We start from the raw sequence: 17,814 nt of genomic DNA, 5'->3' as shown, positions 1-17,814 counted from the left end.
CATCATATTTTAATCCGATAACATGCCCAGATAGATTATGTTAAACTGTTTTTTTCTTTTCTTTCTCGGTAATACTGATGATAGTGTAGCGAAGACTTTAAGGTTTGTGAGTGTACACAAATTGAATTTCAAATATATTCCTAAACTGAGAAATATTTTCACTAAAATGTGTGACAACTTCTTTATAACTTCTTAAGCATTCCACACAGTTCACGTGCATGCGGCTGCTGTTGCTATAGCAACAACAGCGCTACAGCCTATCAAAACATTCATTTTGATATCATTCAGTTGGATCGATTTATTTATTGATTTTAGGGTTCATATTGCCAATGGACCCCGCAGGTAATATGGATTTGAACATTTATACTATAGGTAACGTTATTTCATTTGTAGTTTTATAATAGATATGTGCTTAGCTCTCTGGTGTTATTCATTTGGGGGTCAAACTTCTGTGTTGTGACCGAACACCTGAAATGAAACTATATATATATATATATATATATATATATATATATATATATATATATATATATATATATATATATATATATATATTGTATTTTGACAGAAATTCTTGATACTAATTAATATTTATGCAATAACTATGATAATTTTTTTCCCATTCAAAATAATAATAACAAAATTCTAATATTTTTCTAACAACTAAGTTTTTAATTATGGCAGTACTTCATGTTAAAATAGAGACAATGCCTTTCAAATCCTATTTTTTGAAGGCAGATTAATGCCATCTGTTGGTAGTAGAAATATATATATAAAATTATAAAAAAATGTTTAGTCACTAGATTATATCTTTAAAAAGGCTTATACATTCTCTAGTTGTTTTGACATAAATAATAATCTTTATTAAGTTGTGGATTTGGATATAGACATTTTTAAAGATAACTTTTTCTAAAGATTTAAATTCAGTAAATCATTAACACAAATACATTTTGTTACACAAAACAAAACAAAAAATGTCCCTTTAATCTTATTTTTTTATTTTTTTGTGGTCTACCATTTCGACTCCCATAAAAGTAATTGAGTTTCATACAATTCTGTTGAAGTAATAATTATTTACATTTAAAAAAAAAAAAAAAAAAATGGTCTACAAGACTACGACTGAACAACACCAGAGGGTTAATAAAGATATGTTTATAACACCTTAAACACAACAATCTGCATTAAACAGAACATAAACAAAAATCTACAGCTTAAAAAAAAAGAATCCATAAAGTTTAAATGAGCTGTACTCCACGATCATTTCGGTATATTTGGTGTGATCTAGTGGTAGAGTGTTGCAGGCTCATGCTCGTGTGTCCAGCAGGTGAGCAGGTGACTGTAGGACAGGTGAGTCATCACAGCATCGAGCTCATCTGGACTCGAGAACACGGCACGAACTGGACCGACCCTCCGGAAAACTGGACCTGTTTCATCCTGGAGCAGAGGAAGGACAGAAAACACACATATAAACAGATACATAAGTAAATAACAGACTTATCAGACTATTTATATCCATTATTTAACAGCAGATGTTTTGAACTATATCCACCTTATTTTGCAATGTGAAAGTAAGCTGTTTCCTTTGAGCGTTCGAGACTTCCAATTATTTCTGCATTAATCGGAATAAGGAACTGAAAGAGCAGTAAACGGTTTGAGCTACAAACCCATGCGCTTATGATTATGATACATGAAAAGATTATGATAGTTTGCGATATTGAACAGTATAGCAGACTGTTTTTGTTCAGCTAAAATAACTTAAAAAGCCATTGACACCAAAAGCAGCGCACATTCGAAATGTAAGAACAATAAGGTGGATAGAGGACTTTTAAATGCATACTTCATCTCCTAAAAGAGTAGGCTAATGTGTAAATTCAGAACAGCTGAGCTAATCATGCAACAGTTTTTGATTAGTTTTGGAAATCTGACTATATTTTCTGGATGTTTGTTGCCTGTCTAGGGGGTACAACACACGGTTCACGGTGGAGAATCTGGAACCGAAGACCACCTACACATTCAGACTGAAGGTCACGTGGCCGTCCGGTCAGCTGCGTTATTACCCATCAGTCACTGCTTCTACAGAAAGTAAAGACACAAAACACGACAAAACAAACAACAGACAAAATCTGCCCTTTTTTTTTTTTTTTTGAGAGAAACAAATGGTTTTTGTTGCAGAGTATATTGTGCCTCATAGTTCTAATTATATTTCAGTTATTGTTGAATTTATTTCAAGTAACATAATTTATTTTATGTTTTAAATTTAATCATGTTTTGTTTTTAAAAAAAGTCTCTGACAAATCTCCTTTAGGGACATTTACAGACTCGCTCAGTTGGAAAAAAATAATGTTAGTAAATGTAAATCAATCAAATAAAGATGAGTGTGTGTGTGTGTGTGTGTGTGTGTGTGTGTGTGTGTGTGTGTGTGTGTTAGAGGAGCCTCTGAATGGGAGGAATCTTCACAACGCCGTCCTCAAGAGTGATGAGCTGGAGCTCTGTCGAGTGTTGCAGTCGATGTGAGATTCATTCAGACTCAACCTTTGCACCAGTTGAACTGAAGAGTTACTGTTTAGATAAAGTGTGTTTTTCATTCACAAAATGATATTTACAAAATGCATTTGACAAACACTTTTAACCCAAAGGACTTCTTGTGAAGTGGTTCTCAACCTTTTTGACTCTAAGGCTGCCAAAGATATTTTATGCTACTCTGCCGTAATGAAAAGAAGTTTTTATTTTTTTATTTACAAAATCCACGAGTGGCAAATTATTATATTTATTACATTATAATCATTGTGATCACAACATGTGATCATTGTCTTAATCGTGTTCATCGTTTCTGCTTGAATACATTGTTAATTTACTGCATGATTTGTAATATCAGTACATTTCTGCCATATGGACATCACTTTAACAGTCACCTTTGATAACAAATTACTCTATTTCTTAGTTTTTGTATTTTAAATTTTATATTGTACATTTTGATTTTGTTAAAGTTTTAGTAATTTAGCTTTTTTGTAATTTTATAATTAGTATTATTTTTAATATGTCCATATATAACTCCATTGGACTTAATAATAATGTCTTGCGCTGGTTTGAGTCATACCTCACAGACAGGTCTGAATTTGTGACCATGGGAAATTCAAGGTCCTGTACTCATGTTGTTGGGTGCGGGGTTCCACAGGGTTCGATTCTTGGACCCATTTTATTTACTCTCTACATGCTTCCTCTTGGAAAAGTCATCCGCCGTCTAGTAATTTCATTTCACTGTTATGCTGATGACACACAACTTTATATAAAAATGGATAATCGCTCATCACCATCAACTTTATCCATAATCACTGCCTGTCTAGAGGAAATAAGCACATGGATGAATCTGAATTTTCTCCAGCTAAACAGTTCAAAAACAGAAGCAATCATCATTGGTTTTCCACATCAGATTAGAACATCTACCATAACCTGCATTACTTTTTCTAGCCAGGTCATTCCACTATCATCATCATTTACAAATCATGGTGTCAGGCTTGATCCTCATTTTACATTTGACTCTCACATTAAGCAACTTTGCAAGACATAATTTCATCACTTCAGAAACATTGCCAGACTCCGACCCACATTAACTTCACGTGATGCTGAGAAACCTGTCCATGACTTTATCTCCTTGAGATTGGACTATTGTAATGCTCTTCTCATATGCATTCCTGCCAAAAGCATTCAGAACACTGCAGCTCGGATCCTGATGAGAGTTCGCAAATATGAACACATTACACCAATCCTTAAATCCCTACATTGGCTTCCTATTCCAGCCAAGATTGAGTACAAAGTTTCCCTCCTCACACATCACTGTATCCATCGAAATACTACCAGTTACCTGCAAGAACTACTCACACCACAGATCCCAACACGTTCCCTTCGCTCCACAAACACTTATCAGCTCCTTCCCCCAAGGACTAAGACTTGCACCATTGGTGACAGAGCTTTCTTTGCCGCCGCTCCTACCCTGTGGAATGCCCTCCCTGAACATCTGAGGGACCACAAAGAACTGATATTTTTAAAAAGGGTCTTAAAACATACCTATTTTAAAAAAGCAGTTTAATGTTTAAATTTATTTTAATCCTTTTAATGTTAAAATCGTTTAGTTTAAATTGCCTTGTTTTATTATGTAGCACTTTGAGATTTAAAAAAAAAGTAAAGTGCTTTATAAATACAATTAATTATTATTTTTATATATTTTTTATTATTTTTTTATTTTGAGTTATTTTAGGACATGAAGTTAAAATAAATAAAAATGAGAATGTGAGTTGTGTGTATTCTGTTAGAAAAGTCTCAGTGGATGTTCCTGACAAGCTGGACTTTACTCCTTTAATGATGGCGGCCATGAAGGGCTTTACTAGGTATCTATCTATCTATCTATCTATCTATCTATCTATCTATCTATCTATCTATCTATCTATCTATCTATCTATCTATCTATCTATCTATCTATCTATCTGTCTGCATCTATGTCTGTTTATCTGTCTGTATCTATCTGTCTGTCTGTCTATCTATCTATCTGTCTCTCTATCTGTCTGTCTCTATCTGTCTGTATCTATCTGTCTGTATCTATCTTTCTGTCTGTCTGTATCCATCTGTCTGTATCTTTCTATCTGTATCTATCTATCTATCTGTCTGTATCTATCTCTCTCTGACTGTCTCTATCTATCTCTGTCTGTCTGTATCTGTCTGTTTTTCTGTCTGTCTGTATCTATCTGTCTGTCTCTATCTGTCTATCTGTCTGTATCTATCTTTCTGTCTGTATCTTTCTATCTGTATCTATCTATCTATCTGTCTGTATCTATCTCTCTCTGACTGTCTCTATCTATCTCTGTCTGTTTTTCTGTCTGTCTGTCTGTCTGTCTGTATCTATCTGTCTATCTGTCTGTATCTATCTTTCTGTCTGTCTGTATCTATCTGTCTGTATCTTTCTATCTGTATCTATCTATCTATCTGTCTGTATCTATCTCTCTCTGACTGTCTCTATCTATCTCTGTCTGTTTTTCTGTCTGTCTGTCTGTCTGTCTGTATCTATCTGTCTATCTGTCTGTATCTATCTTTCTGTCTGTCTGTATCTATCTGTCTGTATCTTTCTATCTGTATCTATCTATCTATCTGTCTGTATCTATCTCTCTCTGACTGTCTCTATCTATCTCTGTCTGTCTGTATCTGTCTGTTTTTCTGTCTGTCTGTCTGTATCTATCTGTCTATCTATCTATCTATCTATCTATCTATCTATCTATCTATCTATCTATCTATCTATCTATCTATCTGTCTGCATCTATGTCTGTTTATCTGTCTGTATCTATCTGTCTGTCTGTCTATCTATCTATCTGTCTCTCTATCTGTCTGTCTCTATCTGTCTGTATCTATCTGTCTGTATCTATCTTTCTGTCTGTCTGTATCCATCTGTCTGTATCTTTCTATCTGTATCTATCTATCTATCTGTCTGTATCTATCTCTCTCTGACTGTCTCTATCTATCTCTGTCTGTCTGTATCTGTCTGTTTTTCTGTCTGTCTGTATCTATCTGTCTGTCTCTATCTGTCTATCTGTCTGTATCTATCTTTCTGTCTGTATCTTTCTATCTGTATCTATCTATCTATCTGTCTGTATCTATCTCTCTCTGACTGTCTCTATCTATCTCTGTCTGTTTTTCTGTCTGTCTGTATCTATCTGTCTATCTGTCTGTATCTATCTTTCTGTCTGTCTGTATCTATCTGTCTGTATCTTTCTATCTGTATCTATCTATCTATCTGTCTGTATCTATCTCTCTCTGACTGTCTCTATCTATCTCTGTCTGTCTGTATCTGTCTGTTTTTCTGTCTGTCTGTCTGTCTGTATCTATCTGTCTGTCTCTCTGTCTTTATCCATCTGTCTGTCTGTCTGTCTGTCATGTGTTTTGTGTTCTAGAGGAGTTCAGCTTTTGGTGAATCATGGTGCAGATGTGAACAGAAAAAACAGCAGTGGTAAAGACAGGTGAGCTTTTCTCCAGTGCTATCAGTTCTTTTGTGTGTTTCTCATAGTGTGATGGTGTTGGTCTTTCTTTGTGTGTGTGTGTGTATGTGTGTGTTGAATCAGCCTGATGCTGGCATGTTTCCACGGGCACCTGGACGTGGTGAAGTTCCTGCGCAGCTGCGGGGCGTCCTGGAGCTCTCAGGACCGATCGGGCTGCTGCGCCCTGCACTGGGCCGCAGCTGGAGGACACCTGCCCCTCCTGCAGTACCTCATACAGGACGGATGTGAGGTGAGAGGACCACTAACATAACATTCAGTGTCTGATTGTAGTTCTACCTGATTTACACCTCATAATCCCTCAGGTCGATGTGCGGGACGGCGCCTCCTGGACGCCCCTCATGATCGTCTCGGTCATAACCGGAGACACGGCTGCAGCTTCACTGTTAATCACAGCTGGAGCTGATGTTAATTTACAGGACAGAAACGGGAAAACACCGCTGATGGTCAGAACTGAAACGCTGAAACTGTACTGTAATATCTCAGCATGTGCTAATAATTAAGGTTTCTCCTTAATGAGATTTTTTATCTTGCAGGTGGCTGTGCTGAATAATTATGAGCGTCTAGTTAGAGTCCTGCTGGAGAATGGAGCCGACCCAAACATTCAGAACCAGGTCAGAACCTCCTATAAGCAAAACAAGACAGCAGTGAAATCTCACTTGTGCGTTTTTATTTCTCCTGATGAATTTCAGGTGACAAAGTTAACACTTAAATGACCTCTGAGTTATGTAACTGGACTCTTTCTCTGTGTTTCAGGCTGGAGTTAGCGCTGTGCAGATGGCACACGCATTTGAAAGGAAGGTAAAACACCTTTCACCTTGAGACTTGTGAATCATTTCAAGATGTGTATTTAGCTCATTGATTATATTTCTTCATCATTTCTTTCAGAATATCATCAGTCTGCTTGTGAATGAGAAGTGAGAGACGTCGGACTTAATGACACACACCACACATCAGTCTCATAAACAACTTTACTTGCGCTGCTCTTTATGTCGACCGATATTTTGCAGACATCAACGTATTTCACATTTCTTGATTTATCAAAGATTTATCATAAAAAAGCAGTTTACACCCGTGACACTGAAGAAAATACGAAAAGAACGTTACATGAGCAGATTTACTGAGTGAGGATACAACGTGATTGAAAGTGTATAATAATAAATGATAACTGAGATTAAAACAAGCAAGGCAGGTAACCTAGAGACACGTGATCATCGTATAATCAAGTCAGCGTCTAGATCTGAACAGTCTCTGCGTACTGTAATGCACTGTGTGGTTTAACACTGTAAAAAGGCAACGGGACACAGTGAATGAAGATGAATTTACAATGTAAACACTGAGATATAATGGCACTCATAAGGTGTCAGAATGCAGGTCTAAAAGACCCACGTTTGAGATCACAAATGGCTCAGTGGCAACGGATAACAACGTAAGAAGACTCAGTCTTGAATAAAACAAGGGCTGTTTGTTAGTCTCAGTGCCAAACATCAACCTGCAAATGGAGAGTTAAATAAATACTGTGCATTATTTCGTATTAAAATACACTATATCAGAAACTTTGGGTAACTTTCAGTATTTTGATTCTTGAGAGAAATGAATGCAAGGTGCATTAAATGGATCAAAAGTGACAGTAAACCATTTATAATTTTTGAATGGTAGATGAAATATATTTGAATGTCTTTGTTTACAATCTTTTCCATCATTGTGCATCAGACTATTATTCTTAGATTTTAATTGAATCATATTATGAAGTTCCTCATGAAGTGGCAAAACTGTTTACTCTCCAAACCAATCTGGGTAACACTTAAAGCCTTAATATAAAACGTATTATTAAGTTATTCAGAATTTTCACTCTAATGCATAAATAATTGTAACCCAAGTTTAAATTATTCTATTTGAAGTTTTTTTTTTGTTTACATGTGATTTAATGCATTTTCTAAGTATAATAATGAATTATGTTTGCAATTATTCATAGAGTGCATTATAAGGTGCATTATGAGGCATAACTTTTATAACGGATTATATATAAAGGCTTTAAGTGTTACCCCAATTTGCATTAATGTGGACCCTGTTGACAGTAATTCATGACCATAATCACTGCTTAAACTCTATTTTTAAATGTTTTGTGCACATCCTATTATTTTGGTGCAGTGTGTTCATTTACTCTGACAAATCGCTCATGAATCTTTGCCAGTGATTCAAACCCACTGACCGCAGCATGTTTGAGGGAGACCAGAGGGATTGTGGGAATTTTAGAGGAGGATTCATGTGCCTGTTTTCATTAACCACAATCCACTTTTAATGCTCCATGTGGCAACATTATTTGGATCGATAAGAAAGAAAATGTTCATTTGTTTAGTCATTTCCCCACAACTACTTCTCAAAGGACATCTATGAAAATATGGCAGCATGACCATGAAATCATGGCCTGGTTTGGCTTTCTGCCTCTCAGATCTTTCCAGTCAGTAAAGGTCTTCTCAAAGCTGAAATCTCCTGAGTGAACCGTCTATCTGAACATCCGACGGGTTACAGGAACACAACTGCATTACAACATCTGTCTGTCAATCTTTTTTGCGAGCTATGAAATCAACAAAAGCTGGATTTGGTGCATATAATTGGTTGCAAATGTTTTCAAACTCGCAAGTAAAGGGAAACAAGACCCGTTTAGACATGTGAAATGAAGTGAATTACTGTACACCTAGTACACCCTCCGTGAATGTCCAGGACATATTTCACCTAAAAGTCAAAAGGAAGAAGAAAGAAATAATGTTTTTCTTACAAAAATGGAGCCTGTTTCCAATTTCTCATTACTGCAATACAGTAATAAAAATAACCCTGACTGGTTGATTAATTAATTGATTAATTGTTTGCAAAAATACATTCAGAAACTGGAAAACAAACTGAAGATTATTTTTAACATTAAGATTTTCATGAATGTGTTTTTGCTAATTTTCCACTCTTTTCCATTTAAATTTTAATTGTAATATTTATATTTGTGTGAGTATTTGTTTTACTGCTTTGCTGTAAAATTACTTTATATCAGTAATGAGAATCATCATAAATAATATTTAGAATTAAAAAAAGGAGCAATATATTCAGCAAAAAAATGAAGCGGGAAAAAAGCTTAAGTCTCTTAAAATTAAAAACAAAATACCTTAAAATAATTATACCTTAATAATAATAATAATTATAATAATAATAATAATAGATAATTATATATATATATATGTCTGTGTGTGTGTGTGTGTGTGTGTGTGTAAAATAGGTGTTTTTAGGCAAGAATAGGTAAAATGATTTGTCTATTTTTGGCTAAAAACATATATTTTACAGTATGTAAAATTTTATTTATTATTTTATTCCCTTTAATTTGAGATAAAATGTGACCTGGACATGAGATAATATTCATATACGTCTCTTCAGCATCCATTAAGTATCACTGCAATTGTACTTCAGGTTTAATCATGCATGTCTGAAATATATAATAAAAATGGCCATTAAATCATATGAAATTATTAAAAAGCCCTTTTCACATACCAAGTGATGTCACAGACACAGAACCATCTACTCCCAGTTCACGTTTCCATTTAAATCTGGTTTTCAATCCAGTTTAGCCTCCACATGATGTGGTTCACTGTCACACATAACACGCCTCATCTTTATCTGCTGGTACATAGTTGAAAAAAAATATCAAAAGAGCAACAACGATAAAAGGACAATCAGGTAAACGTGGGCGAAGCACCAATTGCTACGATAGAGAAAGTGTCAACCACAGTGCACAGTGCTCAAATAAATACGCTCGTAACCGACATAAATAACGCGTGACATGTACCTGAGCTTGGACTCATAGCACCGTTTAAAGGGAGAGCACCGCGGGGGTCAAAGGTCACCCCTCGAATCACCATGTGTCCCGCAGAGGTTCATAGTGCAAAAAGCAAGCATCTCCAGGGACGAGATCCCTTCTGTCCGCCTCTCAGCTGCTGAACTTCGCTCCGGCTGTGAAGTGAGGCTTCGGCAGGGTGGGCGGCTGTTTGGGAGGAGGCCTGCAAGTCCAGTAAAGGGTTAATCAAAATAATGTATTCATCCTCAGGACATTCAAGATGTAAATGTGTTTTTTCTTGGCCAGAATTGATTTGGATGGATGTAGCATTCTATCACTTTCTCAGGACTGGCTCCTCTGCAGTGAATGGGTGCCGTCAGAATGAGAGTACTAACAGCTGATAAAAACATCACAATAATCCACACCACTCCAGTCCATCAGTTAACATCTTGTGAGTTGAAAAGTGGTTCACTACAGAGCTTTCATTCTGACGGCACCCATTCACTACAGAGCATCCATTGTTGAGCAAGAGAAGCAATCCTACATTCCTTCAAACTCATCTACATCTTGGATGGCCTTAGAATGATTACATTTTTTTTTTTTTTTTTTGGTGAATTATTTCTTTAATGATTTGTAATTTTCAGCAGGTGTTCATGGGTGTGTTTGTACCTGGAGGGCTGTGGGTGAAGTGGAGCGGGTCGTGGGGAGGCTGGGGTCGGGACGGGTGCTGGAAGACGCACGGCCGACGGGTTCAGAATCACTCGGACCTTTCCACTCAGTGGGTCTGCAGGAAGAGGCTTCTGGGGTGGACTGGGCTTCTCAAACACCTGGAGAAATGAGAGGAACTGAACTGAGCACAGGAGGAAGAACACACACCAACACAAGTTTTCATGAAGATGCTCCAGAAAGGGATAGTTTCACATGAGTATATTTTATCATTTATCAAGCGTGATTAATATAGATTGTGATAAACAAGATATCTCATATATTGATTTTAGACAGCGATGACATTAAATGGAGAGCAATGGAAAAAAAAACTCCAGTAAAACAGTGCTGTTATTGCTAACTAAAACTATCAAAAAAATAAAAATAATAAATAAAAAAATGAATTCAAATATAAATGAAAATATATCTGTAATTTAACAAAACAAAAAGTGTAATTGAAATTGGAAAAATCTGTGTTGTTCATTAAAACTATTAAAATATTTTTTAGTAATTGAATCGAAGCTGAAATAAAATAAATATATTATGAACTTAAACTTAGCAAAAAATAGAAATGAAATAAGTTATTTCAAAATACTAAAATTACTAAAACTTTCTAAAATTATATAGAAATATAAAAACTGATTAAAACTAAAACTCTCTCTCTCTATATATATATATTAAAGAATATTATAATGGTATATAAATACTAAAGTAATGAAGGTGAAGATCTCAAAGTTTCTAATTGTGTTCAAACTTTCCCACATACTGAAGTCTGCAGCCGAAGTCTGAACTCAAACATTTCTCAACAAATGATCTGAATTGCTAGTCACACTCCTTTTTTATAGCTCTGTAACTTTCTCATTGTTCATTGATGTCTATAGTTATTCCTCCAAAGGAGTTTTAGCAACCTAACATTCTTTGGATTACCAAGTTCCAATAATTATATTTTCCAGGGGAAGAAAAATTATAAGGGTTAATATTGACGGACCTTTCAGTTTTGGTCCATAATAAACCCTTGATAAAAACTAGTTTCCCGGTTTTGTCCACCAGATGGCAGTACAAGCTGATCAACTTTCACTGCTGCAGAAGTTTAGTGCTGGATGTGGCTTCACTTCTGCCATGGTGACTCTCTCCAGGCGTCACGTGACACATTCACATGTTCCAAATCTACACTCTGACTGAGGTAATGATAGCATGCTACCTGCTCTCCATCTGCTCCTCATTCTCACTCTCTCATCTCTACAGAGATCCAAACATGATTTCACAGCTCATGTCCCTCTGTCCTTTACATTATAATAAAGAGCAGTGTTGATCTGAATTGCTCATATCTTAAGCGTTGCATGATTGTTAATGACAGAGCTCTTTGTTTTTGTGGCTGATAAAAAGGTCTTGAGATGAAGGAAGTCTCATGTGTCTCCTCGCTAAGTTCTCAAGAGCTGAATTAGCCATGAATGACCTGCCAGATCTTACACACACAGAGACACACACACATAGACACACACACACACACACACACACACTTCTGGTTAATGAAGCAGCCTGAGGTCACACTGGACACGTATGAGGTCTTCTGTTCATCATCTCATTTCAGTGCTGACCGCTGGTGTCTTATGACTGATTCAAAGGATTAATTCACATCAAATTACATATCTCAGGATGTTTAAATTTAACGGTACACTATCATTCAAAAGTTTGGAGTCCATATGATTGGAGTTTATTCAGCAAGTGCCCTAGCAATTATGCAGAAAACAATCTGAAAGAAAGTGTTTTACAGTCTGACGCCATATGAAAACATTTTTAATTGGCAATAACTTTCTATTCTCTAGTTATTTCACAGGGTCATGAGCTCAATTCTGATCAAATATACACCTTGAATGCAATTAAAGTCACTTTGGATAGAATCATCTGCTAAATGCATTAACGTAAAACAAATAAAGAAATACAATTAAAGAACCCAGAATCCAAAATAGCAGCTCGAGAACCGCATACAGCTACAAATGGATCTGAAACCAAGAGCCAGTGAAGAACATTAAGTTTTGAAGTTTGTTGGTTCATGGCTTTTATAAGGTGATGTTTGTGTTGTGTCTCTTGTTTTCTCTTGAGAGGGCTTATCTTCACCTATCTATTACCTTCCTCTTCCTGCAATCTGTCTGTCCACAAGTCATCTTATAAAACGGACAAGACTCTCTTTTTACAGGCAGGTTTTGATGGGAGAAAGCATCAGACTGCTACACGTTATTAAAGAAAGGGCAGGCGTGTGGCCTGTCCACAGACACTGCACCTCAGGTAATCCACATCTCCATTTCAGCTACTGTTATTTAATGCACATTTTCTGTCTTTTGTCGTAAGCCTTTTTAAAATATTGTTATGCAAATTGTAAAACTGTAGAATTGTAGATGTTTAAGTGACCTCACAAAGTTAAATGACATCCTCATTACTTTGACAGCAGATGCTGTTAGAGACTGCTAACACTGATAACATTACTCCAGTACCTCTAGACGTTTATATTAAGACTGTTCACTTCATTAATACAAATAATTTAATTATAGGCTGATTATTTAAAACAAGAGAATTGCATGCATTTCAACCCCCAAAATGAACATCATTCCAAGACATTGTGTCAAAATTATTTTTATCCATAATTCATTGAACACAAGTCGATTAATGACCTATAGCCCACAGCAATGCATTTTGAAATAGAGATTGTCAGTCTGTCTGAGGCAGACCTTTTTCAGTTTTCAGTTCCAGTCTGATCGACTCGCTCAGTCTTTTATTCATTGGCCAGAGGCTTCACTCTGCGTTTTCTTTGGATTGCATGAACCTCTGAACATACTTAAGATTTAAAACGACACAGAGCTCTAATGAAAGATGCCTGTTCACACCACTGCAGATCCAACATTAAACTGTAAAACTATTTAAAAAATACTACAGTGTGCATAAAAAATGAGCTCTTCTGCCATTGCAACACTGCTGGGGAATGACAGAACGATAAAAACAACTGAAATCAGTAGAGTACAGTATACCTGCTGAGTGCTGACATGAATAGAAGTGCACAGAATGTTATGATGAGTATCTCATTATGGTTACTGATTTGAACACCCTCCAATAATAAATATAAAAACCAGTGCACTATTATTTTTCTTAGTATCAGAACAACCCAGAACACCCTAGCAATGCCCCAGCCACCACTCAAAACACTCTTGTTTTATATGTGCAGCGCTGGCATATTTCCACTCACCCTGGCGATCTTGCAGACGTTCTGGCAGGCCAGACCACGGCAGGCCGTTCCCGCTGCTGGAGCGGATGCATGTGTGAGTGCTGGTGGAGGGGCTCTGGGTGGAGTCGAGTGTGTGTGTGGTGGTGTCAGCGGCAGGCCGAGTGTCAGCGGCAGCGGGTGAGAGAGGTGGAGCGGAGGACACGGGGGCAGCCGGCGGAGACCATGAGACGGGACCACAGAGTCTACCGTCTGGAGAGGAGACTGCGGCTACACGGAGACAAATAAAGGTCATGTCTGATTGACAATGAATAGTTCCATTAACATTAAACATGCAAGATCCACAAATCAATAAATCAGAGGAACACTTAAAGACGAGAAATGCTGCTGATATTTGAAATCACCAAAAACAAACTCGCCCCCATCCAAAAGGATGACACACCTATTTGATAGCCACGCCCCCAAATTAATACTATGCAAAGTAGGCACCACTCGCATCACACATGGACACGCCCCTTACTGGTGATTGGCTACAAGTGTGTTTTGGTGCTCGCACAGTTTCTTAAAACCTGATTGACTTACTTTGTAAAACACAAAACGAGGCAGTATGTTCAAACAGCTCTAAAACATAAAAGCGAATGATGCCATTATGTATATATAACTTATTTTAGTTTTAGCTATTTTATGATTTCAGTTAAATGCCATCTATGGCAACATTTCTCATTTGTGTTTGTTTTTAAGTTTAGGTTTTTCCAACTAATATTTATATTTCAGATAGGACCAAAATGCACAAGTCATGTGGATTATTTTCTAGAGCGCATTTATTGAGTTCTATGTCATTCTGCGTCAGAAGAAAGTAAGTCATAAAAATTTGGATCAACATGCAGCTGAGTAAATGATGACTCATTTTTGGCTGAGCTATCCTTTTTAATGATACAAATAAGTCTCATATGAGCACACGCACACATCAGAGCTGCTTTGAGCTTTTGACCTGCAGCCAGATGTGACAAGAACAAAAGGAGACGTGAGACAGAAACCGTTTGTGTGTGTGTGTGTGTGTGTCTGTATAACCTCACCTTGTCTAACATCAAACAGACCTACATCCACTATCCTGTTACTGTCACACATTATGAATACTAGATACTGCAGTCACTCTTAAAGGAACAGTTCACTTAAAAAAAAAAACATTAATTTAAATTAATTACATTTTCCAGTTTTTCTAAACCCATAAATGTAGCCTTGGTGAATGCAACAGACATTAAAACATTATTTTGAAGAATCTCTCTCTTACAGTCTCTCATAGCGCAGGCTATTTGGTGCACCACGGGGGTCGGTCGTGGTATTTTGCACATCCTCTAATCACAGATCTGAACTGCTTTCAGCCCTAAGATCACAAATGCATCCACAATCCATCTGGCTGACAGGCATACGACTGATTTCCTTCAATTTGTGAGAGCTCGTGTGGTCTGACAGCTAAAGAGCGGGTTTCAAGCGCTGAACGCTCACTTTGTCTTTGCTCTGCTTTTTATGAAACAACCTCTGGAGCGTGAGATGGACAGCAGCTGTCACTCAAAACTGTAGTAAAGCAGTGAAGCGACACACATATGCATGCCAGTTTATGCACAAGTATGAAATATGCATATGTTATGATGGGATTTGTAATATACACGTGTGTGCATATATATAGGATATGTAAATAAGCACCTTATATATGCTGGCACTTTGTAGTAAAGCTGAAGTCTGATGTTGAGGAGACGTTCTGTAGATGGAGTATGTTTGAGTCCCAGTGTGTGTGTGAGCAGATGAGAGAGTGTGTGCTGGACTGTTCAGTCTATTGGGTCCCACAGACCTGCAGCAAAGCACAAATACAGACACAATTTAGGATAACGCAATGATGATGTGTATTTTTAACAATAACCCATAACAAGAAACATTCACATAACTTTGTTCTCACAAGGTTCTCTCAAAGTTATGAACAAACATTCACTGTAACGTCTTCCAGTAACTTTATCTGGTTTTTAATAATGATCTCAAAACGCTGGAACAAAACCTTTATTTTCTGAAAGCTTGTAGTTGGACATTGGTCTAGCATATTTTAAATGTTATTTCTTGGTCCAGAATTTTCAGGGAAAAATCAAAAGTAACATTCCCACAATTATTGCTAAATTCAAATTATTTTTTAGATCATATCACAATCACAATCATATGAAAATTAATATTAACATTTACATGCATATATAAAAACACCTACTAATGTAAATGGAACCATAGTTAACCTTTTACTTTAGTAATTATATATTTTTTTGAAACTACCAGTTATCATTTGTTCTTATTTAGAAAGAATAATTATTTAAATATATTCTCCACTACCTTTGGCAAAGCCGCAAAAAAACAAACAAACATAAGATGTATAAATATTAAATAATAAATATATTATTAATAAATATATTAGTGGTATATATTGTTAAGTATTATATTTAAAAAATGGAAAAATTATAAATTGATAAATATCTGATAAAAAAAATCGGATACATTTTATGCAGTTTTGATCTAATTTTAAGGGAATTTTTATTTCCTGGAAAACTAGACAAAAACATGATAAATTTGCAGTATAATGAGAGTTATGGGGTTAAAAATGTTTAATTATCATCATGCTTAATCATAGTCTTGATGCCACAAAATAGTAATTGTCTTAAAATATGTTTAATTTTCTTAAACAACAACAACATCTTATTGTTTTTATCTTAAGATATTTGGGATGAAAAACAAAAGTTTTCTTGAGATTCAGCTCAATTTAATTGCTAAATGGAAATTAAAATTCTTCCGGTGTAACGTTACCAAACAAAATCTTTTCCCAGACTGCATGGTTATAGAATTACAATCATTTGCAAATGAACCCATATATCAACATTTCGATGCATATTCAGAATTTAGAAACTTTCCTTGCCCTGATTAAAAATATTAACTATGGCAACACATGGAGGTTAGCCAATCACAACGCAACTCATTTACATACAGAATTCTCAATGAGACAGTAGCAAAAACAGTTTAAGTTTATTCTACGGGTCAGATTTAAACTAATTATGACTTTGTGTGCTGCATATACTATACAGTGATTGTTTATTTCAGTGGTGCAGATTTAGTACCTCAGTTTTTCGATGGTGTTCTCCTTATTGGAGAGGAACAGACTGAGCAGAGTTTTCCTCTTAATGCACACAATTATCCCAACACACAGCAGACACAGAAACGCCACCAGGATGCCCACCGTCACACTGCTGCTGTCTGCATGTACACACACACACACACTTTTGTGAACAGAGTAGATATTGTTGAAGAGCAACAGAATAATCACGAATACATGTTAAATACCTGTTGGTCTCATCGGGCCGCTGTCCATACTGCCTCCAAACCCAGCTTTATCACAGAACGGAGGAGCCCAGAGCGACTCACAGTGACAGTTATTATTATTATTACAAACCTGCATGTGAGATACACACACACACACAACACACACACACACCAGTGACATCAGCCCACGTCACAAGTTGCTGAATAAATTATTTCATCAGCAATAATAGCACATGCCTCTCTCTCTATCTCTCTATATATATATATATATATAAACAAAAGTATGATTCAAATATCCAGGCATTATTTCATTATCTTTGTCAAATCAAATAACTAAATAAATAAGTACAAGAAAGAAAAAAAAATTAAGAGCTATAAAATATATTTGATACATATTTTATATATATATATATATATATATATATATATATATATATATATATATATATATATATATATATATATATATATATATATACACATACAATTATCTGGTATTTGTATGAATATAAATATAGATTTATATGCATTAATACTATACAATCAGTTCAAATCATTAGATACGGAATATAACAAATATTAAACATTTTAGATTTATTGTATTTATATAATAAAATACAATTAATTATTCTTTTATTTTCATTAGTATTACCTCAGTTTAGAGGCGAAATGGAAATGAAGTACTTTTTCTC

The 17,814-nt window shown here is 35.7% G+C and overlaps 2 protein-coding genes across 4 annotated transcripts in view; one reads left to right on the top strand and one right to left on the bottom strand.

The window, feature by feature from the left end:
- Positions 1–219: 219 nt before the first annotated feature.
- LOC113055848 (fibronectin type 3 and ankyrin repeat domains protein 1-like) lies at positions 220–7,018 on the top strand. 2 transcript variants are annotated; one of them, XM_026222217.1, is made up of 11 exons: positions 220–342; positions 1,325–1,481; positions 1,958–2,082; positions 2,429–2,510; positions 4,311–4,385; positions 5,937–6,002; positions 6,105–6,270; positions 6,344–6,484; positions 6,575–6,652; positions 6,795–6,839; positions 6,927–7,018. In XM_026222217.1, the coding sequence occupies exons 1-11, from the start codon at positions 330–332 to the stop codon at positions 6,957–6,959; spliced, it is 981 nt and encodes a 326-aa protein (XP_026078002.1). In that variant the 5' UTR covers positions 220–329; the 3' UTR covers positions 6,960–7,018. The 2 variants fall into 2 exon arrangements, with proteins under 2 accessions (XP_026078002.1, XP_026078001.1); XM_026222216.1 differs by having other exon boundaries at positions 1,322–1,481.
- A 2,215-nt stretch (positions 7,019–9,233) lies between these two features.
- The window catches only part of LOC113055846 (disintegrin and metalloproteinase domain-containing protein 12-like), a 77,989-nt gene continuing 69,408 nt past the window's right edge, over positions 9,234–17,814 (bottom strand). The window contains exons 18-24 of one of the 2 annotated variants that reach the window (XR_003277585.1): positions 17,144–17,252; positions 16,921–17,056; positions 15,479–15,623; positions 13,799–14,044; positions 10,525–10,682; positions 9,868–10,078; positions 9,234–9,698 (exon numbers count right to left, since the gene is read on the bottom strand). Coding sequence is in view for 1 of the 2 variants with exons in the window: in XM_026222213.1 (XP_026077998.1) it covers positions 10,009–10,078; positions 10,525–10,682; positions 13,799–14,044; positions 15,479–15,623; positions 16,921–17,056; positions 17,144–17,252 (864 nt within the window). In the remaining variant the exon portion in view is untranslated. Of the gene's footprint in view, positions 10,079–10,524; positions 10,683–13,798; positions 14,045–15,478; positions 15,624–16,920; positions 17,057–17,143; positions 17,253–17,814 lie in introns of both variants that reach the window. The other variant, XM_026222213.1, reaches the window with a different exon arrangement.

This window comes from Carassius auratus, chromosome 37, assembly GCF_003368295.1.
Source record: "Carassius auratus strain Wakin chromosome 37, ASM336829v1, whole genome shotgun sequence".
In the NCBI taxonomy this organism is placed as follows: Eukaryota; Metazoa; Chordata; class Actinopteri; order Cypriniformes; family Cyprinidae; genus Carassius; species Carassius auratus.
This window is presented reverse-complemented; position numbering and strand designations above follow the sequence as displayed.